The sequence below is a fragment of the Amphiura filiformis genome, chromosome 10 (assembly GCF_039555335.1).
Source record: "Amphiura filiformis chromosome 10, Afil_fr2py, whole genome shotgun sequence".
Classification (NCBI taxonomy): domain Eukaryota; kingdom Metazoa; phylum Echinodermata; class Ophiuroidea; order Amphilepidida; family Amphiuridae; genus Amphiura; species Amphiura filiformis.
This window is the reverse complement of record NC_092637.1, coordinates 59,371,855-59,395,598: the sequence shown is the minus strand read 5'-3', so window position 1 is coordinate 59,395,598 and position 23,744 is coordinate 59,371,855. Positions and strand designations below refer to the sequence as shown.

Sequence of the window (23,744 nt, the reverse complement as noted above, 5' to 3'; positions counted from 1 at the left end):
ATTATAGCTATGAATAAAAACATCTTAAGTGGCGGTCTGTTCAACCCATAATCTCTTGTTTGTATTGTATGAATGTATCAATGTGTGGTCTGTGGCTGTCAATTCTATATAGAAATACATAGCTCAATTATCCTCGTATAATCAATAGGATTATGACTCTATTAAATGGAATGACAAAGAATTTGAAGTATATTTGTAATCTGACGCTTGATGTTATGAACTAGCGCTTGATGGTGCGTTTACATTTCCACGTGATTCGCTACAGGACGTATTTCTATTGGTTCTTTTCCGTCTGTACAAATATAATTATTGACCTGGCGATGACGATGTGCCATGATGATACTGGATTGTAGGTGTGGGAAAAAAATGTATATCTTCAATATATCTTCAAGGGCAACATTTTCAAATGATCGTCGGCTTTTCCTCTCAGCTACTTACACATTAAGTACATATCATTAGATTAATTAAGTGAGGAATGCACATCATTTTGTTTACTTGTTTGTTCTCCTAAATAGATATTGAATGTTATACTGAATCAAATGGTGCTGACTATCGAGGTCACATTTCTGTTACCGAGAGTGGAAAGATATGCCAGAAATGGACGTCACAGACCCCTCAAGAACATAGCCGTACACCAAGCAGGTATCCCAATAGCGGACTTGGAGATCACAATTACTGTCGCAACCCAGACTCGGAGCCACGGCCATGGTGTTACACCACTGACATTAATGAGCGCTGGGATTATTGTAATGTTGGTCAACCGAAGGCCTCATGTATTGGTATGAGCATTTTTATTAGTGGATTGCAAAGTTGACAGGGGTAGGAACTTTTATGTTTGTACTGCATTGTGCAGGACCATCAGGTATAACATTCCGGCACACATGTGATGCGATCAAGCAAAATAAGTCGGAACTCGGAAATATTAAATTTTCAGTTTCTTATAGGATAGTAAATAGCATTTGCAAAACTGCATTTTGCAAAACTCCATTGAAATTGAACAACCAGTTCCAAAGATATGAGAAATTGAAGAACAGCAGGAAACAAAGGGAAATATTACCTTTTTTTGGCTATATCTCAAAATCAATATCTCCGAGTTCCGACTGATTTTGCGTGGTCGCGTCTCATATATCTACACACAAAACAAACATGTGACAACTGAGGGTTCAGACAAATACGATAAAAAGAGGTGCGCAATATTATACAATGACTGGAGCTGGTGAAGCTTTAGATGCTTTCTTGTAGAGGTGCAACGTGGTCAGTTGCCAACTGGCATACCCATGTACATAGTGTCTTACATAGAATTCACAACTTATTTTCCCTAACGCTTTTTGAAATGAATGGAAAAAATATTTTATGAAATTTAAAAATCTAAATGTGGAGAACCCGTACAGCCGTTCTCCAAAGGGTCCCAGGTGCGAAGCCTGGGTTATCTCCGGTGAATACCTTAGTAGTGCACACCATGAATCAAAGTCAGCGTACATCGTAGTGATCGTACTATGCGGCGGCAACCTTCCCGTGGTCTTCATCTTTAGCCTGCTTGTACTTGTAGCATATACCGTAGCTTTCTAGTTAGTTGTAGTATAGCTCCTACCTAGTTTTGTTACTTCTCAGACACGAATGCCGACAACAGAAAACCGAACCACAGATAGGACTGAAACTCAGCACTGTCACGGTGGCCCAAGTCCCGCCACGCGCATTTTACAGAGCGGGCGGCAGTTGACGTCGAAGGTAAGGGTTCCGCGGTGCTGCAGTTGAACGTCCAAGGTCTTGCCAATGTATGCTAAACTATATATCATTGATATACCAACAACATCACTGTCGTCTATCCTACAGGAAACATTGTGAAACATCAGAGAGACTAGTCCTTAACGAATTCACCCTTGCTGCATCATACTCTTAGCAACCACCATGGTCTTGTCACTTTCATCAGGGAAGACCAAAAATGATCATCGGAGGGACAATGATCGAAAGAGGAGTCTGAATTGGAATGGCTAGCAGTAAAAGTACAGGAAGTAACAAGTAAACGTGTATAAACCACCACCAACACGCCTAGCCACAACATTCCTTTAATCGTGTTAATACCAGTGGTCACCCTCCCATATAATAACGCAGGCGATTTAACTCCCACCACTCTGAATGGGGATTCTAAAGAAAAAAATCCGAAATTTGTTTTTTTATTTAACAAGGATGGAATGCTTTACGGAATCTGACCCTTTTGTATAATCCAATGGAACCAGACAATTTCCACCCTGCTCGCTGGAACTCTGGCACAAACACTGACCTGGCTTTTGTGATCACCGTGGATGAGCAACGAACTCCTATCCGACGAGTCATTAAGAAGTTCCCATGGTCTCAACATTGATCATCTCTCGTCACTTCCGCACCCTTGGTAGCACCATACCAACCCCTCAAAAAATAAAACGTTTGAGACGATGTAACTTTCGAAAGGCTGACTGGGAGTGGAATATGGGATAAATTCAACCAAATCACCAAATATTCTAGCACTGAAAACTACATGCACACTGGATTCTTCACTGCAATATGATTATCAATGCTGCCAAACCATCAGTCCCCCGTGGTTATCAGAGAAACTACATCTCATTTTTGGGACGAGGAATGCCAACAGCTGTAAGAAGATCACATATCTGCTGCTACGCTATCAGATCCATATGCTACAGCCTAGCCTCCATCCTACATGCACGCCTAGATCAGAATTCTGAACATCTGGCGCCGAGCAACAGTGATCGCCCAAACTAAGACCAACAAACCATGAGACGACCCAAAGAGCTATAGACCTGTATCATTTTTGTGCATACCGTATAAGCTCCTCGAAAGGCTGATACATGGACGCACCAATACCATGATTGATCCCCATGCCCCAGCTACCCCATGAGCATGCTGGCTTCCACCAACTTAAGTAGATCAACCGCTGACCAAGTGACGTTACTCACTCAAGTCATCGAGGACTGCTTTGAGGCAAATGAGGAAGCGGGCTGTCCTTGTTGACCTTGCCGCAGCATACGACACAGTATGACATCGAGGCTTGACACTCAAGCTGTTATGGATCCTGCAGACGCATGGTGCAATATATTGTAGAGATAATATCAAACTGTAGTTTAATCCTCAAGACTAGCGAAGGACACCAAGGAATGGTGCTCTTCAAAGATGAACTGACTATGACCTTACGGACACAATCTAAAGGAAATATGGTTCGGCAGATGACCTGGCTATCCTGAAACACACAGCGGGTGGAAGAATATTTAAAGCTCTCTATGCCAGGATATGAGCACTTAGTGGCACAGTATCTAAGACAGTGGCGCCTGAAGTTGAGTGAAGTAAAACAGTATCAACAGCCTCTATTATAAACAACAGTGAAACCAAATAGTGCCCCAAAGGCGTGCCGCTCTGTTTGATTTGCATGACCAACCTTGCCTCCCAACCGATCATTGTAGGTTCACATCGGTATTTTATATTTACTTTTGCAGTTCGAATCCAACAAGATCCCCAAAACGTCGATGATGGTTACTTTGTAGGATTACGCGACGAGACTAACGAGGGGGTATATCAATGGTCAGACAACAGCCAGGTAGGCATAATATAAGAAGGTATTTTAACTTTTATATCAAATAAAGTGCGGCTACATCACATACATGACATATAAATAAAAAAAATCTATTTGTAAGATCGGAGAATGGACAGATGGAAGAGGAAGCCGATTACCGGGAAAGTTTGAAAGGTATGGATCGGTAACCGTGCTCAGTAGATGATAAGCTACATGATCCATAGGCTGCAGTAATGAGAGGGACTCGCACAATACAGCTCGCTCCTGGAGTTTTATTTCATTGAGCCTCAACATGCATTGCCGAATTTGATAGAATCCAAGTGAGCATGGTCAGAAGATTTGTCAAGTTAGCATTATGTTGCTGCAATGTACGGCATGTATTTCAATTTCATCCAATGTTTTAGAGTTTAGAGCCAGATGGACTCATCAATTGGATAAAAAGGCCTGTAGACTAAATTCAGACTTCTCCTCTTCCCATGATGCATTTGGTATATGTACCATAATTTTATGATATAATTTCGTCCTTCAGAGGGATGTTAAGTCGTCGATCCCGTGTATAGAAGAGCCATGTTAGCTCACAGTCGGTTTCGCGAAGAGTTAACCAATGACTGTTGCCAAGCTTCATATTAAAGAGGCTTTTTTGGGTTGTCAAACCCGAACAAGTTAAATCAAATCAAAACTTAAAGAAATTTCCCTCCTAACAGCCACTTACTTCAGATTGTTATCCCAATATAAAGGAAGCCTGGCCGTTCAACATGGTCAAACCAAAGTAAACCTCCACAGCCCCTTGCTTCAGATTGTCATCCTAGTATAGGACGTCTGACCGGTGAAACCAAAGTAAACCTCCTCAGCTCCTTGCTTCAGATTGTCATCCCAGTATAAAGGAAGCCTGACCGGTCAAACCAAAGTACACAGCAGTTGTTGATAATCTCGTATATCCATGTTTGTTTATAGTATGACTATACTAATTGGGCACCTGGACAACCTGATAATTACGGTTCAGATCAAGACTGTGTCGCGGTCTGGCCACATCAAGATGGCAAATGGAAGGATAATCAGTGCACAAGGCAGTATCCTTACATATGCCAAAAACGGAGAGGTGAGTCTCATTATTTATATAAAAGACAGTGGTGATAGGTGTATGGTGGATATGGGGTGTACAGATGTGGATGAAGAGGGTGTGCAGGTAAATGTGTGGGGGTGTGTGTGTATCTGTGTCAAGGAAATTATATAACAATTGGAAACCGGTGCGAACTGTAGTTAGGATAACAAAAACGACTGGTAGGCAATTCTATTAAATGACCTCAAAAGTTCCTGTCATCTGAGAAAATACAGTTTATTTAGCCAATGTCAACATAGTGTCATTAACAGAAATACTTTCCTATAAAGCTCTGTTATATTTTACTAACACTTCACAACTATATGGTATTTCACAATATAACAGTATTAAAATGGAAAGAAAAAGGCAAATGTTCGTCATGTTTTGTATTGACAAAGTGACAAGCTCTAATGACGTCACTATGTAAACAACGTACAGGTATGCAAGTCGTGGAAAATTTAATATACTAAATGCCAATATAAGAAGCTTGTCTAAAAATTTTGAAAAACTCAAAAAATGTTTAAATACATTGAACCAAAATTTCAGTGTAATTGGTATCTTTGAGACTCATTTGAACGATAAACCTCACGACTATTTTAATATTCCTGGATATAATTTGGAGTATATGAACAGGACTGGTCGGGAAAAAGGTGGTGTCTGCATGTATATTTCTGATAAAGTAAGGTATAAACTCAGGAAAGATCTTTGTCATGCTAATTCAAATTTTGAATCTTGTTTTATTGAAATTGAATGTAAATCTAAACAGAATGTTATAGTCGGAGTATTATACAGAGCACACACTTCAATCAATGATTTCATTACAGACATTGACCCTATTTTTAAGAAGTTAACTTCGGATAAAAAGATATTTATATTATGGGCGATTTCAACATCGATTTGCTTAAAGTAGACATCGACAGACCTACCCATGATTACCTTGAACTTCTTTACTCCTATTCATTAATGCCTACTATTTATAAACCAACTAGAATCACAGAATCAACTGTTATTGATAATATCCTTACAAATAATGACAATATTATCAAATCAACAATTATGGTTACTGACATAAGCGACCACTTTCCAACTACTTTATCGACCAAACTCGAAGTAGAAAATCGAACGTGTAAAGGGAAAGACGTAATTTACAAAAGAAATCACAATAGTAAGAATATTGCTCAATTTAAAACAAGACTATCCAACGTTAAATGGGGTGAAATTCTTGATAATATTGATGCAAATGATGACTATAATAAATTCATTGACACCTTTAATACGATTTACGATGAATGTATTCCGTTAAAGAAATGTACTGGTAATAGAAGAAAAGAACCAATATCGCCCTGGATTACGAAGGGATTGTTAAAAAGTATTAATAAAAAGAATATGTTATATAAACAATACATTCAAGCTCCAAACGACAAAAAATTTCAAATATTCAAAACATGTAAAAATAAGTTGCAAATGCTTATTCGAAAATCAAAACGCAAATACTTCTTTTCCAAATTTGAGCATGCTAAAAATAATATGAAGCAAACAGGGAAAACAATTAATAATATTATTGGACGAGGAAAGAAACAATCTGCACAGAGCAAATTTAAAGCTGAAGATGGCAGTTAAATAAAATAAATAAATTTCGGAATTTATATAGCGCTTTTTCCAGAGGATTCAAAGCGCTGTAATTTCGCTGCGTGGTGAATCATCACAATCAGATCGCATCAACTAGGCTAGTTGCAGCCGAACCCGGCGCAAACCTATCCGCACTTAGATTGTAACATCCACCCATTTTCTGCAGCTCCCCAAATTCCATTGGGTGAAGGAAGTTTTTGATAACGAAACAACTAATCACCGATTTTGAAAGCAGGAGGAAACCGGAGATCCCGGAGAAAACCTGCGAGAGCGAGCATGGATCGGGATAAACCAAGTGCACATGAGTCCTAGGGCCGCGCCGGGGCTTGAACCCGGGACCTCAGTGGTGCAAAGCGAGGGAATTACCAATTCTATTACCAATCCTAAAGAAATATCAAATCAGTTCAATGACTTTTTCGTAAACGTAGGCCCTAAGCTTCCATCAAGTATCCAAAACACAGGAAAGCAATATTTCGCTTATCTCAGTGAGAACAAGACCAGTTGTAAAAATAATTGATAAATTCGACATAAACAAAGGGGGAGGCCATGACAATATTGGCAATCTAATCATTAAAAAAGTGTGTAAAGAAATTGCTAAACCTCTTAATATGATATTTAATTTGTCTATATCTACTGGGATTGTTCCTGATAAATTAAAAATAGCAAAAGTCATACCATTATACAAAAAAGATGATGCTGAGGCATTCTCAAACTATCGTCCAGTTTCTCTCCTACCGTGTTTTTCAAAAATTCTTGAAAGGTTGGTTTTTAACAGATGTACGGATTACATTGACAATAAGCGAATCCTTAACCCCAAACAATTTGGCTTTCGGTCAAAACATTCCACCTTTATGGCTATAGAGCAAATGATAGACAAAGTTACTGCAGCAGTTGAAAGAAATGAAACGACTATTTGAATATTTCTGGACTTATCAAAAGCCTTTGATACAATCGATCATAACATACTCTTACATAAATTAGAACACTATGGCTTTCGTGGTATTGTGTTAGAATGGTTCAGAAATTATCTAAGTAACAGAAAACAATACGTTTATTATAATTCTTATGAATCAGAATCACACGATATTATATGCGGTGTTCCGCAAGGATCCATACTGGGGCCACTTCTATTTATACTCTATGTCAATGATATAACTAAAGTACTCGAATTCGTACTTTGTCGCAGACGATACCACCATTTTATACTCCCATAAAAACGTAGAACGCCAGACAAACCTTGTTAATGAAGAGTTAAATGAAGTAAGCAATTGGTTTAAAGCTAATAAATTGTCAATTAATGCTACCAAAACAAATTACATGATACTTGGCACACCCAAAATGACATCGATGAATCAAGACCTGCAAATCACACTAGATCACACGACTTTAGAAAGAGTGCATCAAACTAAATTCCTTGGTGTACTAATAGATGAATGTCTCACTTGGAAATGTCACATAGATTGCGTATAACAATTTCAAGAAATGTTGGTGTCATGAATAAATTGAAACATTTTGTTTGGAAAGATGCCACAATTGCCCCAATTCCAAAGGAAACCCCTGCTACAATCTCAAAACTAAGGCCAATCTCATTGACTTCCCTTTTGGCAAAAGTATGTGAGGGGTTTGTTGCAAATTGGGTGCTTGATGATATTTCTAATGCAATTGACCGCAACCAATATGGTAGTATCAAAGGGTCGTCTACTTCTCATTGTCTAATTGAAATTCTTGATGTTTTCTTCAAAGGTACAGACAAAGGAGGAACTGTAGGAACCCTAGTTGTGACGGACTTCTCCAAGGCATTTGATTGCATCGACCATACTTTAGCTATCCAGAGACTCTACGAGCTTGGTGTCAGAAGCGAGTTACTGCCGTGGATTATAAACTTCCTCACAGCTCGTCGTCAACGGGTGCAGTACCACTCTGCCCTGTCAGAATGGGAAACTCTCTCATGTGGTGTCCCACAGGGCACTAAGCTGGGCCCCATCACATTTCTTGGTGTGATCAACAATGCTTCTGAGGAGTCTCTGACTAAAAGCTTTAAGTATGTCGATGATCTCACCCTTGGAGAGGTTCGTCCTGCTAAACAAGTCAGCCAGATTGGACCCGATGTTCAGGACTTGGATGCTTGGGCAAAAGACCATCATCTCAAGCTCAATCCGAGTAAGTGCAAGGTGATGCAGGTTTGTTTCATGAGGGAACCACCTGTCCCTCCTAGTCTTCACATTGCTGGGATTGAGCTTGAGGTGGTGTCTGAGACTAAGCTCCTGGGACTGACTGTCCAGTCCAATCTTGGCTGGCAGTCTCAGGTTAACAATATGGTATCAAAAAGCAGTCGAAGGTTGTACATGCTCTCACGTCTCAAACGCTTTGGTGTTCCAACTGGTGACCTAGTCTCTGTTTATATTGGTTATGTTCGCCCAACATGTGAATATGCAGCCCCTGTCTGGCATGGTAGTATTACCAACGACCAGGCACATCAATTAGAGCGCATCCAAAAGAGGGCTTGCCGCATTATCCTTGGTGCTAATTACTCATCCTACACAGATTCCCTTGACCAGTTGGAACTCCAAACCTTGAATGATAGAAGACTACATCTCTGTACACAGTTTGCTCAAAATGTGTCGAATCTGATAGGTACTCAGAATGGTTTCCACACACAATATGAGGACCCACAATATGACCCTTAGACAGTGCAATAAGTATCAGGTCCCCAGAACCAAAACAAAAAGATATGGGAACAGCTCAATACCCTATCTCACTCATCTACTTAATTAGTGCATCTCATTATGTTCATATTCAGCTGGTGTGTTTTAATGATTTTATGACAGCATTTTTATCTTGATGTATTCAATTTGTTCCTTATAATTTGGCTGGTCCAGTTTAAATATGTGCAATATTTTGTTATGTTATTTATTAAATACTGCTTTATAAAATTAAATTCCTTAGAGCATATGTGGTGTGTGTGGGTGTGTGTATATGGAGGGCTGATAGTTTGGGTGTGGGTGTATGTAAAGTGTGTGTGGAAATATAGGAGTGTGTGAGCTGTATGGGGGTGAGTGTGAGATTTTGCCTCAACAAGTGCAATTAATTTCTTTGAGTAATTTTTGGTGTTTTTATGTATATTTTATATGTGTTTTTATGTCTTTTAATGTAAACAATGCAAATGTAATATTTCATGTAATTTGGCCTACGGGCCACGAATTTGAAATAAATTTAATCTGAATCTGAATCTGAATCTGAAAGTCGTATTTTATTTACACTTTATTGTACGTTAATATTGCCTTATTTAAATTATGGAGTACTTTTATGGGGAAATACATGTAAAACTTGTAAAAAAAATTGTACAAATTCAAAAATGGGCTATTAGAACGGTGGCAAACGTTCACTATAGAGACCACACAGCGCCATTGTTTGCTAATTATAACATATTAAAAGTTGAAGATATGTACACACTGGAATTAGGTACATTCATGTACAGGCACTCTATAAATGAGCTGCCCTGTTCATTTGATAATTATTTTACCAAACGTTCTAACATACATAACTACAAGACACGATATGTAAATAACCTAAATCTAACCAAAAATAAGAAAGTCTTTTCTGATCATGCCATACGTACAAGAGGTCCCATTCTTTGGAATTCTTTAGATAAAAATCTGAAAGCTTCAAAATCTGTTAAACATTTCCGCAATCAATGCAAAACAAAACTGATCTCTATATATAATTAATCTTTTCCGTGAGCTCCCCCCCCCCTTCCCTTGTCTTTTGGTTATGTTATGTGATGTTGATTTATTTTGTTAAGTTCATTTGATTTCAGGGAAAGGCTAACTTTCAGACCTTTTTGGTCTTCCAGCCTTTTCCTCCATATGTACCGTGTTTATATATTATTTTTTATGTAATGTCTTTAATTTTTATGGAAATAAAATATGAATGAATGAATGTATTAATAATTAATTAGGTAATACCAAAAGGTTCAGCCGGAGATTACAATACATCATCTGGGTAGGGTGCCAGAGTCCAGAACTTTTAAGGCCTAAACTCTAGACTATTAATTATATTGTACCCGTTTCTTGTATTATTTAGTATTTTCTTTGTCATTTTACTCTGCACAGAAATTTCCTTTCTTGGTAGAACGGTAACCCAGAGCAGTACTATAACATCCGCATATCGAGCAACAGATGGCAATACAAATTCTTTCTTTTCTGGAAACTCATGCTCACAAACATGTAAGTTAACATTCTCGTCTTATTTTGCAATAAGCAATAAAGGAGAATAATCGTCAGAAGAACGAGAGAGTAATACAAGTCCAATTTTGGATGGACTGGAAACCAGGGGCATGGAGCAACCGTGTTCGAACCCGGGAGCTTCTAGTATAGGGCAAAACGACGTCGCTTCCGAATTTTGAATCGTTTAAGAGTCACATTTTGTTTCATTTTTTATACCGACCAGAGGTCGGAACAAATGCGTGATAAAAATGTCTAAAAAATACAAGGCATTCCTACCAAATAGTTTGTTTCACGGGTAACATGGGTAATGTAACAATCTATGAAAGAGATAGTATGCAAACAGAGCATCCAAAAAAGACGGAATTTTTAATATAATTTGCTTAATAACCATGCATGGCTCATTCAAGGCAGTTAAGCTACAGTCAGTCTACTCTGAAGTACAAAGTACAGACGCAGACGCACACATTGTGCCGACTTTGAAGGCACGCATACCTGCAGCAGAGACGCATCACTACGCAGCGTTGTCACTTTGTACTTCAGAGTGGACAAACTGTAGTACCGCGTGCGAGTGTCATTAGCCCCTTTTCCGGTACCGCTCAACCACACGATCAGAAAAACACGGGTAACGCCACAAAAACCGATGGCAGCTGGTGGCAAGAATTTTCGCACCACAAAAGTAGAAGTTCACTTTTCAAAGGACGAACAGTAATTAGGATAACAAAAAAGACTAATAAGAGAGTCTATTAGATGACCTTAAAAGGTCAAATCGTCTGTGAAAAATAAAAATGGCAAAATTGCAACAAGAACTGAGAAGAACTGTCACAAACATTCGTTATTCATTCCAGTCATGTTTAACTTCTACCGAATTTATTGACGTGAAATAAAATCATATTTCCAACTGATATTTGACGTCTATTATAACAAATATATTTATAACGAATACTTGATGAACGAATATTCGACATCGAATATAATAGATATATAATTATAACGAATACTTGACGAACGAATATTTGACATCGAATATAACATATAAATATAACGAATACTATAACGATAATGAATCGGCCATTAGTGTCATAAATGTTCACCGTACGTGGCACTATTAGCTATTTCAGCCGGGGTTCGCTGACGTATTTGCATTCTAAAGTCAGCTTCATCACATGCAATCAATGATAGATCATATTCGATTATAGCCAGCGTAAAAGTACATCACCAATATTGCATCACAACTGATATACTACGCTTTCCGGAGAACGAACTTGACGAGGAGTCTGGAAACGTCACAAATGTCGATTCGCTAATAGCGTGATATCACAAATGACTACATTTATACCAATAACACAACGCAGATGCTACGAGCTGTCCCGGGCGCGCTGTAGCGTATATAGAGAGTTTGTGAAACTTTCGCGGCAACTTCACATATATCACTGGATTTCTTGCTCAAATGTACTGCAACGCGAACGTCTGATTGGTTACTACACCAACAGCGTTTAGTTGCTTAAACTCGGGACATGTGTATCAATGGGCGATCAAAAGAAGGGAATGTGTAAGCGACTGCTGCAAAATGTCTCTCTTTTGTTGAGTCAAGTGAGTTGTTGGTCACAATTCAAGACAAAAGACTCTACCTTAGGCGCTTCGTTTGCATAAACATGTATTTATCAGGCGATGGCCTTTTCAACAGGGATTATGTCAGGAGCCAGAGCTAATCTCCTTTATTTTTTAATTCGCAATAATATGTTTCAAGTAAATATTCTTATGATAGCAGGCCAATATTATTTAATAAAGGTTCAATTATTTAAGTTAATGTTAGCTTTGTCAATTTCATATTTCCATTGTACAATACAAAGCGTAATGAAACACCCATTCTTTCTTTCTTTCCCTTCCTCAACGTTCCTCTCTCTCCCATTCCCGGCCTGTTTCACCTCCCTTTCCCTTCTCCTTATTCTCCCCTCCCTCTTACCTCCATCTATCCTCGCACTCTCAAACTTTATCCCCTCCTATAATACCCCATTCCCACTTCAAGGCACTCCCATTCCCTCCCCAGAAGCGTTGTCATGTTTTTTCTTTTATAAGGGCATGGGGGAAGCGACTTTCTTCACTGTAAACTGTGACACATTTCTTTGACCCTTGACACCAAATCTTTTTTTTTTTTTTTTTTTTCTGTTCCGAGGTGGAGCATTTTTTTTCGGGGGGTCTGAGGTGGATTTTTTTTGCGCAGAAGGCGAGACAATTTTTTTCTCCCCTTTATTATCTAATTGTGCGTCCCTTTGTTGACCATTATCAAACATAAAGCATAAAAACATATGTGTGTGCATTCAATACTTACATCACAATTTAATTTTGCTCGCTTTTATTTTAAGGTTACACAAAGAGACGTATAAAAAACGTATAAAAGACGTATAAAGTTGTTCTCTAAAACAGAGTTTTCTCAGTAATCAAATATCGCAGCGAGTGAAATGTTGGTGAATTGGATGTAGCTTAACATTATTGTGTGCGTTATATACAAATTATTAAAATAAATTTGAAAATCCTTCGTTTAAAGCATTTTTACCCACCATGTTCACAAGATCAAAAACACGTTCCATGAGGTTTTTTTTTCAAATGTGCGCTCCGTATAAATCCACACCGAGCGATTGTTTTCTTCTTTTTCGTATTGTATTACAAATCGATCAAAGAAATAATGTTGCCATGGGGAAGAACCAAATACAGTACCGATTAAATTTTAAAAGCCCGTTTTGGGGGAAAATTTTGGAGAATTTGCTTGAGAAAAGCTGGTTTGTGAAATTATCGATATCTTGATTACGAGACGTTAATTTAGACATCTGAATACCTACATTATTTCTCAACATTCTGCCAATTGCTATTCCATTTGATTTTCACTCCAAATTGAAGCTAGTTTTGCAAAAACGAGGTTTTCCTCCATCAGTTCGTTCAAAATTTCAGCGCCGACATGCGTGTTTATTCTAAGAGCCATAATGCGGACGCGATTGTAATCATGTATTAATTGCATCCAATTATAGTTATATCGTCCGCTTTGAGAACAGACAATTTCGTAAGCTGATCTGTGGCCGAGTGGATAGAGCGTTGGATTGGGAATCTAATATGAACTATTTTTGTGGGTTCGAGTCTCCGTGTGGCTGATTTTCATCTTTTTTTATCTCTTTTCTCATTTTTACTTACTTTCTTTCCTCTTTTCTTTCTCCCTTTCTTTTTTCATTTCTTTTTTCATTTCTTTCTTTCTTTCTTTTTCGTTCATTTTCTTTCTCTCTCTCTTTCTTTCTCTTTTTCACTATTTCTTTATTCTTTCTTGCTCCTTTCTTTTTAGTTTTATTTGATTGATTCGCTGAGTGCAGTGAATCGTGATTGATTGTTTTTCACTTTATATAATTCAGAAATTTGTAGGCCTGCTAAGTCTGTCTCGTTGATTTTCATCCCAAATTCGATTTACAAATAATTGCTTTTTGATATTGTTGTTGCCTACCCTTACATTCAGGGGAATAGCAGCATTGATTTCATAAATTCAAAATCAACACATTTTCCAGGGCGTAGCTTGACGAAGTGCCCCCAATCAATTTTAAAATTTATAAAATCCTTGTGAAAATTGCCGAAAACGGCTTGTGCCACCCCCCCGGCATCCGAGCTCCGGGCACGAGCTAAGCCAAGTTTCATAGCCTTTTCATGTCTTGATCGTGGATCGATATTCTATTGTAAGTAGGCCTACGTCCCGGAACACTTGTGAAGGCCGTAAACGCAAACTGGACGGGTACGCAAACTCTATACAAAATTCCCACTCCAAATAGTATACTGCCCTCTTTCTTAGGCAGTTCGTTTTAAGTTCAATAGAAGGCATTGTTAGGAGAATTCACTGCCTAATCAGCAGGTAAATACACCATCTTGTGGGGATGTGTGCCCGGGATTTTTTTTACGGTTTATAGATCGTTTCATCAAGACTTTCAGGTGTCGTATTCGGCACAGCTCTTCTTAAAATAGGGAAGTCTCGCAACTTGTCCCCAGTATGGCTCATATACCCAGTGGCGGCGCCAAGGGGAAGGGGAATTTCCCCGACAAAAAACACAGAAAACACACTATTTTGAACCAAAATGAGGATAAATCCGCCAAATTCGCCCAAGTTTAAGATAAGTTTCCGATTTTGCTCTAAGAAATAACCCCCCCCCCCCCCCATACACACCCACCAATTTCCCCACTCCAATGCATAATTATATTAACCCGGAACTCGTATTGCAATAATACATAGTGATTTGGTGTACGACGCCCTTAATCCCGACCTAGAATAATATCCATCATGTCCATTAAATCAGTACAATGTTGATACTTACGATTGCATCTTATATTCTCCTTACCCGATAAAGTTTGCGTTTCCGTCGTCAAAGAGCGAACTCGCAAACTGGTTTGCGAGTTCGTGCTGTTTGCGAAGGCAGCCGTAACATACGCTTGTTCATTTTCTGCATGGCTGTTTCTGTTATGAACTTACGCCCCTCTGAAATCAAGCGCATATAAAACTCTCGGCTAACCTTAATCAACTACACTGACATTTTTGGCACTGACGTCATTTTTCAGATAATCAATACGGTGCATGGTGGATGATCGATCAAGTTTACAATCAATGTATTGGATCCATTGCTATATACAATCGTCAGGACTGCTGTAGTAAGTACAATGCAGAAACTAACTTACGCGCTAGAGTGGGATTCTGCTTCTTGTATTGAGGACAGAAATTCGTAACTCCTACAACGTTCAAGAACTAACAAATACATTTTATACGACCATCTTTAATTATCGCTTTTTTTCTTGTCATTTTAGCGACTTCTTTCAAAATCACTCCCTGTCTCGAGTTACGTACACCGTGACAAAGTAGGCTCCAGCGCTACCGTAAAATGGGGTTTACTTTGGGCACTTTTCAGGGTTTAAACCACTGCTTCCAAACAAAACCAATAATATTTCTAATTATCTCTTTTTTATGACATTAGGGTTCCCTACTACACCTTGAAGTTGAAAAAGATTTTTAAACAATTTTATAAGGGTGCCCTAGGGGTTAAAAATAGCCTGACCAAAGTTACCCCGCATTTGGGGCAACTTTGGTCAGTGTATTACATTCCATGAAGAAAAAAAAATCAAAAATTGATCTTCGCTGTATATGGGCAAGTTGTTGTTTTTTGTGACATTTGACCCCTTGTAAAATTAATCAAGCACACATTCTTGCTCAAAAATATCGATTTTTATTTTTCTGAAAAAAATGTTTAAAAAATGTTCATTTTTGGTCAAAAATCACGAATTTTTCGCAAATTTAGATGAAATTGGACATCAGCGACTATTATTTCTTCCAAATATATTTCTTAACAAATTGACACAAAATATGACTAAAAACAATATTGCTGTACGAAAATATGACCATTTAAAAAAATATATTTAACCGACCAAAGTTACCCCGCTGACCGAAGTTACCCCATTTTACGGTACGAATTCAATGATATGGACTACCTCTCATATAATTTGACAGTGGTATTTCTATTTTTGATAAAAGGCCAGTAATGTTCCACCCTAATATCAAACCCGGGATATTAAAAAAAAAAAGAAAAATCGTACATCTCTGTATCTTTAATATGGTTTACTTTGCAGTAATACTCTCAACCAATTTGCAGCCTAAAGAGAATAATCTCGGAACTTATGAAACTTTTATTATTTTCTCGTCACATTCAGAGGAGAAGTTGGTTGGTGCTGTTATTCGAGTTGGAGATAATTCCAACAGGAACAACAACCCTGTATGTGGGTCACCCATAACTCTGAACCAAGTGAACGCTGGCAGTGTGATAGAAGTTGAATGTAACTTACGTGGACGATACATTAGTATTTCTCTGTCTGGAACTCAACAACTAACGTTGTGCGAAGTGAAGGCTTACCTGGGAAAATGTGATTCGAACATTGGTATGGTTTAAGTACAATATATACATTCTTCATCCATTTCATTATCATCGTCATTGTCAGTTCATTTTCATCTGTCTTTTTTACATGCAAATCCATTGATCACCTCATAATACATCTAAATGTGCCAATTATGAAAATAACATATGCCTTCATCTTAGGAATATCAGGTGATTCAAGCTAGGACTTGCTTGTTCAGGTAATTGCAGGAATGTCTCACCCACTTTCCTGTGTGATTATAAACAAAGTGAGTCACTCCAGTGCTAGACTCCCACAGACTCGGTTCGTTCCGCCTCTGGATAATCTCCAAAATCCGCTGAATTCCTCTTTCACAAATCGATGCCACTGAATACACAAACAGCTGGACCAGTATAGAGACCTACTCGTATTGTTGACCGCAAAATCCAGCAATCGATCCCACTCCGAGAATACCAGTCGTTATCCACGGACCCGAGCAGAATGGTCGAATGCAGATCCGTTGGATAACGCTTTTCAATGGGAAATGAACTTTGCTGATTGGAAGATGTCACGATGAGGTTAGTTAGGGTTAGGGATTAGTTAGGGTTAGGGAGCGTGTTCCGACGGATCTGCACTCGACCGGCCTCCCAGGGAGGGTCACCCCACCATCCACCAATGCAATCCAATTTGCAATCGTACAACCTTTTCGTTCCTAACCTCATCAGTATAATTTTATTACTTTCAGATGTTCAAGCACCATTTAATTATGCTGGTAGGTATCTATTAATATTATTCTTATTATTCTTCTTCTTCTTATTATTATTAGTAGTATTATTAGTATTAGTATTAGTATTAGTATTAGTATTATTATTAGTGTTATTATTATTATTATTATTATTATTAAAGCGCTTTGTCAAATACAATAAGCAAAAGAAGTTAAGGTACCAGTAATATTAGTTCACCCCTGTATATCGTAAACAAAGACAGGTATGTCATAATTGGAATCAGCAGCCAATACCTGCATCTTTTAGCTCGATTTTAAGACCCCATTCGTTGAAATCGTTCAAGAAATAAAAATAAAGACATGACGATCGAAAAACACAAAGTACACAGCTGTTTTCGCCAAATGTTTGTACAAGTGTTTGTCAAACATTTATAGTCAAACGGTTTATAAATGGATACGGATTCACACACTTATTTAACGGTTTTTTTAAAGAGTTTGTCAAATGTTTATGGAGCGGTGCCTAGTACGCTCTCGTGGAAAAATTGAGTTAGCTTGAAATTCCCCTGGACAAGGAACTTACTGCTAATTGTCTCGTTGTATTTAACCCGTACTGACGAAACTCGGGGAGCCGATCCTGGTTGCGAACTGCGAAGGTTATTTGTGGTATGTCTAGGGTGTACGCTCTTGTAGCAGCAAAGTCCCTGATTTGTTGTTAAATGGTTTATGGAATGATGTGGGGCCGTAGTGGTCAGCGACAACCTGTAAAGTGTGCTGAGGCTTGTGGATCAACGTCTAGGCGTTGTGCCTGTGCGTAGCGCACTATAAATCACTGCGCTTTTTTTTTTAAATAACTGAATAGCTCAGTTAAGTTGACAAAGCAACAGTACACTAATAGTTAAATAAAAATTATTTTTGGGAGGTACTATTTTACTATACCTAATTTTGATACCGCTATTCTTTTTTCCACAAGTTTGTGCATCACCGGCGCCGTTGGGAATGGCAAATGGCCAGCTTACCGATAGCATGATATCCACTTCAACCATACTATACGCTGATAACTATTTTTCTCATTACGCTCGTCTTGATGGCCCACGCTCTTGGACGGCGGATCTCTCCGATAATTATCCATGGATACAGGTAGGGTATATCCAATCCTCTTCTAAACGCCCCCCTCTTTCTACAATTCCTCCTCCAGTCACCTGGTGACGGCACCGGAGTCTCTGGAGGAGCAATACATTTTCAGCATGTTCGGACGATTCCCCATAATAAATGAGCCCGAAGCCCCGCCTTTTGCGGAGATGAGAACAAAAACGCATACGCTCGTGGATGGCAAATTCGTTCAGTGGTTTAACGTGGTATATTAGTTTCAGATTATCAGATCCGAAGTGTAGCCTAAGTTGAAAGTTTTAACCAGAACAATAGATTTAATGAAGCTGAGGAAATGACTTATATCTGTCAAATGCTTCCAACCTTTTATTATACTGCATGCAGGTTGATCTGTTTGGGACTACCAATAACGCTGTGAGCGGAGTGATGACACAAGGAGCACCAAGTTACGATGAATGGATAACTCAATACAGGGTCCAACTGGGAGACCAACAATGCTCACTTCAGTACATCTTAGGAACAGATAACAAACCAAAGGTAAAATAAATGGAGACATTTATATAGCGTCTTAGATCCGCATATCAAAGCGCTTTATATGGATTCCGCTGCAACTATGATATATCGCATCATTCGGCGGCCAACAATAACGGCGCCCGGGCACCGGGATGACTACCCCCAACAGCTCCTCATTATTTACACCTGGGTGGAGTGGGACAAGCGAGATAAAGTGTCAGGATAAAACATGTTGGCCCTGACGGGGTTCGAACACAACCTCGCGGTCATTAGTCGAACGTCCTAACCCCGTCCTATAAACCACCAGGGGTTCATACCACTAAAATTGTATCATTATAACAGTGCCAACTTCAATATTAGCAATTTTATCGTTGAAAATCGTGTTTTACTACAACTTGTGAATTATGTGATCGCTACAAATTTGAAAAAGTCATGCTAAAGCGATGTGTACGATTATGCGAGCATGAACACACGAGGTCAAAACGTGGTTAGCAGTCGGACATACACGTACGAAATATATAGCGCTACAACACACGAGGTCAAAACGTGGTTAGCAGTCGGATATACACGTACGAAATATATAGCGCTACAACACACGAGGTCAAAACGTGGTTAGCAGTCGGATATAAACGTACGAAATATATAGCGCTACTTTTAAAGAGTAAACGTAAAGTGTAGAATTATTTTCAGATAATGCTATGCTGAATTCTGTTCTGATTAAGATGACATGAAATATTTATTTCAAGGTAACCTGACTTCTGGTAAGAAACGTGACCACCTATTTTGGCATGCCATAAAATAATTAAACCAATTAAAAAGAGGGGCACACGCAATTTTTGACATGTCCATAAAGGGGGAAAGGAATTTTTGGCAAGTCAAACAAAAAAGAAGAGATTCTTGGCACACAATTATGGGCATCTTTTAAATAAAACGCTCTTTGGCATAGGATAGGAAAACAGCAAAATGTCTTGCTTGTTATGCACTGGGGTGGGGTGGGGCATACCGAGAGGAGGGAAAGCATATTTGGCAGGCAATTATGAAATTTGACCACCCTGGGGCGACAAATAATTATTGCACAGCCCCTATAAAAATAACGAAATGATTTGAAATCTCCCTGTCATTCCATTTTCAGGTATTCAACGCCAATGCCGATCGAAGTACTAAGGTCACCAACATGTTTGCAGCGACGGTGAGGGCGCGTTATGTCAGATTGTGTATTGTCCAATGGTATAAATACACATCCATGAGATTAGAAATTCTGGGGTGTCGACTTGCCATCGAGTAGGATTGCTGGCATGAGACATAATTGTCCACTGTTAGTAATTTAACTAAACAATGGTGTTGTAATAAACTTGAGACAATACTCTCGCCATTTTGACGTCGCCGTTGACAAGCATTGGGTACGGTTTGTCACAGCAGCTCAAAATTCGACCCTAAATGGCGTATTCAGGGGTTGCAAATTTCACCCCTTATTGGCGTAAGATATTAGAAAATTTACCCCCTAATTGACGTAAAACACTAAAAGGTACCCCTAAATGGTGTAATGTGTATGACAATTTTCTCACTTAAATATAATAAAGAGAATAAACTAAAACAGTACATATTCATTTTCTTTGTTACTTGTCTACTTGAGTAATCCAACCCAGTGGCGTAGCTGCCGGGGGGGGGGGAGGGCAGGGGGGGCAATTTCCCCTGGCAATGCCTATTTGGGCCCGCCCCATTTGGGCCCCCGCCCTCCCCCTAGCGCAGGGCAAAATAATAAAGGAGTGAGCAAGATGGAAAAAAGGGGAAAAGAAAGAGGAAGAGAGAATCCATAGGCCAACGATATAAGGTGCGGATAGAATTTGAACAATTTCAAAATTTTGTTAAAAAATGGAACTATATTATATCAAAATGAAGTCTTTATCCCATGTAGGGCCTATTCCTTCTTTTTTTTTTTTTTTTTTTTTGCTCTTCACTTTTTCAAACCACCGGAAAAAAACTTTTTTTGAGGAAAGGGCGGCAAAATTTTTGTTTGGTGGATTTGGGCCCCCGCCCCATACAGGCTTTCCCACCTGGAAAAATCCCAGCTACGCCACTGATCCAACCATCTCCAGAACCATCCCTAAACGTCGTCGAAGATTACCTGTAAAAGGTTCAAAATTCGACCTTTTTTACGTATTTATAACATTCGGCCGAAGCCAGGCTAAGTCCAATAGTGCTCAGAGGCTACTAAAAATTCAAAGGATGTCATCCGGATATGACGGGACAGGGATATGGGAAGAGGTCCAATTTTAACTGCAGGAGGAAAACCAGAGCACCCGGAGAAAAACCTGCAAGGACGAGCATGGATCGGCAACCAAACTCACATGTGGCACGGCGGGGAATTGAACCCCGGCCACAGTGGTGAGAAGCGAGTGAAAGAAAGAAAATTTACGTGAGACGCCAACCGCATGTTACACTAGTCCGATTTCGAAAATAAGTTAGTATGCCCTCTGGACAGGTATTAAAAGCGACTGGTATATGTGCAGTACCGCGTCCCGTACCGCGTGCAGTAGCGGCATAGGAAGCGCAACACGTGACGTACGAGGCTGGCGAAGATACAGGGCTGACAGCCCCATTCAAAATACACGGTTAGCAATAAATTACAAATGGAAAATTAACATACTTGCAGTGGGGTACTTTGTAGAACCCCGACGGTTTTAGAGTAAGATAATTATGATTTGACACCACATAACAAATTTAGAATTGTTTGTGAAGATTTCATGATTATGTGTTAATCCAATGGCGACCTCAAAATTGGCGATATCGCTTCCATCACCGCCTGCACACTTCCGCATGCGGTACTGCACCGCATGCGGTGATGCAGGTCGGGATATGCAGTACCGCATGCGGTAGTGCAACATTTTTGGTGCATTCCCGCATGGAGATGTGCAATATTTTTGGTGTATTTCCGCATGGGGAACTGCAATATTTTTGGTGCATTTCCGTTAGGGGATGTGCAATATTTTTTCACGGCAGTGAAATGATGCCACTTGCACCCATATCTCATATGCACAGTTTATCCCTTACATATCCTGTGTCTTGAATAGCTACATAGCACACCATCCTGTGGTTAAGAGGCTAGGAAATAATTCCTAATATCTCATAGTTTGTATGCCTTTATCTAATCTTGCCCCACTGACAACTTACTATTTAACACTTTTCCAAGAGTCTGTCCAGCGTATGAATTTTTTAGCCTTTTTTAGAAACATGTTTCCAATTGGCTTATGGCCATCACATGCTGACAATACACATAACTGATCGGTTAATCAAAACTAGCAGGAGTTAGGTCAGGCCTCACTACAAAGTAAACATATTCTGTATAGAAAACTGTGTAGCAGGTGATTTACTTCAGATGAAGTTCAATATAACTACATTGCATATAACTAAGTCCATTATCTATAGTTAATTGAATGTTTATTGACTCTTGTAATAACCCGGCCATGTGTATAAACCTGTATAATATTGACAAAGACAAATATCACTGACCCTGACAAAAAGCTACAAAAGCTAGCAAGAGTTAATAAAAATTCCTTTAAAATATGAATGGGGCGCCCAATGTGAACTTGGTCGTGATGTGGTGAATTTCATGGTGTTTAGATTTCATGGTATTATTATCTCTTGCAAACCCGGTGACACCTCATAGATTTTAGACCTGTCGATAGGTTGTAAGAGGGTTTTGCTACTTTGCAACGCAATAAAAACCTATATGCAAAATGAGATCCTGTAGGTGGCTCCCGAGGTGGCATAAAAAACTAAATGCAAAATGAGGTTTTAAAAAACTATTGAGTCAAAACGCAGGTATCATTAGGGGCCGTCCATAATTTTCGCCATTTTCACTTACGTACAAAGCGTACGTAACTTTTTACCCCCCTCCCTCCCTCGAGTTACGTACAAATAAAATGGCGAAGGATTTCCGTGAGTATGCCTCCTACGTACTATAGCAAAATTGAGATGTTGGGTCGGGGTTGGGGTTGCGGTTAGGGTTTTGGTTAAAGGTTCGATTAGGTTTAGGGTTAGGGCTAATGTTCCAGAAGGATAGTTGGTTCTGGATTAATGTTTCTACAGATAAGTTGAGAAATACTGAAAAACTTCCCTTTTAAACCATATTTTCATGTAAACGAGAGCCACCAATAAATTAAAATATAGTTTAAAATGCAGCCCGAATCTAAACTAAATGACTAATGCACCCCAACATCTGCTGAACATCCCACTACTCTCTTTTTCCACTAAGAACCCCCCGGATCACGTCATATATAGGGGAACCAGGCGGACCCTTCAATTGGGCATGAATTTTGGTACTATTACAACATGCGTGCACCACGTATGTTATTGCAATGGGTTTCGTAGTCTTTTGTCGCAACACTGACAATCCACACTGACAATCCACACTTACAATCCACACTTCTGCCAAATCCTAGCGCATATAGAAAATACCTTTTAAATGTATTTTTGTATGAATGTACAATGTAAAATAGGACCACTGTGCATATTAGACAAAAAAGTAAAGAGAAAATCATTGTTTGCATGGCATGTTATAGAAATTTGTTATGACTTTTAAATTGGGGAATTAGTCATGGGAAGGAAGAGCGAGGTACCAGATTTGGAGTCCCAAGGGATGAGGGAATGGACGGAAACGGGAATGACAATCTCTAAATGAACAAGATGAAACAGAAATTACGTATCATAGAATTTATTATGAATTTACGTTAAACTGATCAAAATACAAGGTGTATGAATTAATATAAAATCTTACCAGAGTTACATCACATAAGTAGTATAATTTAATATGAATCACGTGCAAGACATGATGACATTAGAATCGTCATCATGTTACCAGTCTAACTATCCATCGTGAACCAAAGTAGAGTAGACCTGCATCAGTCGCAAGGCTAGCAAGGAGTGACGAATTTATTAACGGAGAAACAAAACAGTGGTTCACTCAGTGCAATTGATGCACAG

At 39.0% G+C, this 23,744-nt stretch overlaps 1 protein-coding gene across 1 annotated transcript in view; it reads left to right on the top strand.

Moving 5' to 3' along the window:
* The window catches only part of LOC140163284 (uncharacterized), a 47,256-nt gene extending 26,917 nt beyond the window's left edge, over positions 1 to 20,339 (top strand). The window contains exons 10-19 of the mRNA XM_072186682.1: positions 516 to 779; positions 3,486 to 3,586; positions 4,517 to 4,661; positions 10,403 to 10,516; positions 15,098 to 15,187; positions 16,238 to 16,462; positions 17,163 to 17,189; positions 18,112 to 18,278; positions 18,633 to 18,785; positions 19,894 to 20,339. Of these exons, the coding sequence (XP_072042783.1) occupies positions 516 to 779; positions 3,486 to 3,586; positions 4,517 to 4,661; positions 10,403 to 10,516; positions 15,098 to 15,187; positions 16,238 to 16,462; positions 17,163 to 17,189; positions 18,112 to 18,278; positions 18,633 to 18,785; positions 19,894 to 20,046 (1,439 nt within the window). The 3' untranslated portion in view covers positions 20,047 to 20,339. The remainder of the gene's footprint in view (positions 1 to 515; positions 780 to 3,485; positions 3,587 to 4,516; positions 4,662 to 10,402; positions 10,517 to 15,097; positions 15,188 to 16,237; positions 16,463 to 17,162; positions 17,190 to 18,111; positions 18,279 to 18,632; positions 18,786 to 19,893) is intronic.
* Positions 20,340 to 23,744: the final 3,405 nt, after the last annotated feature.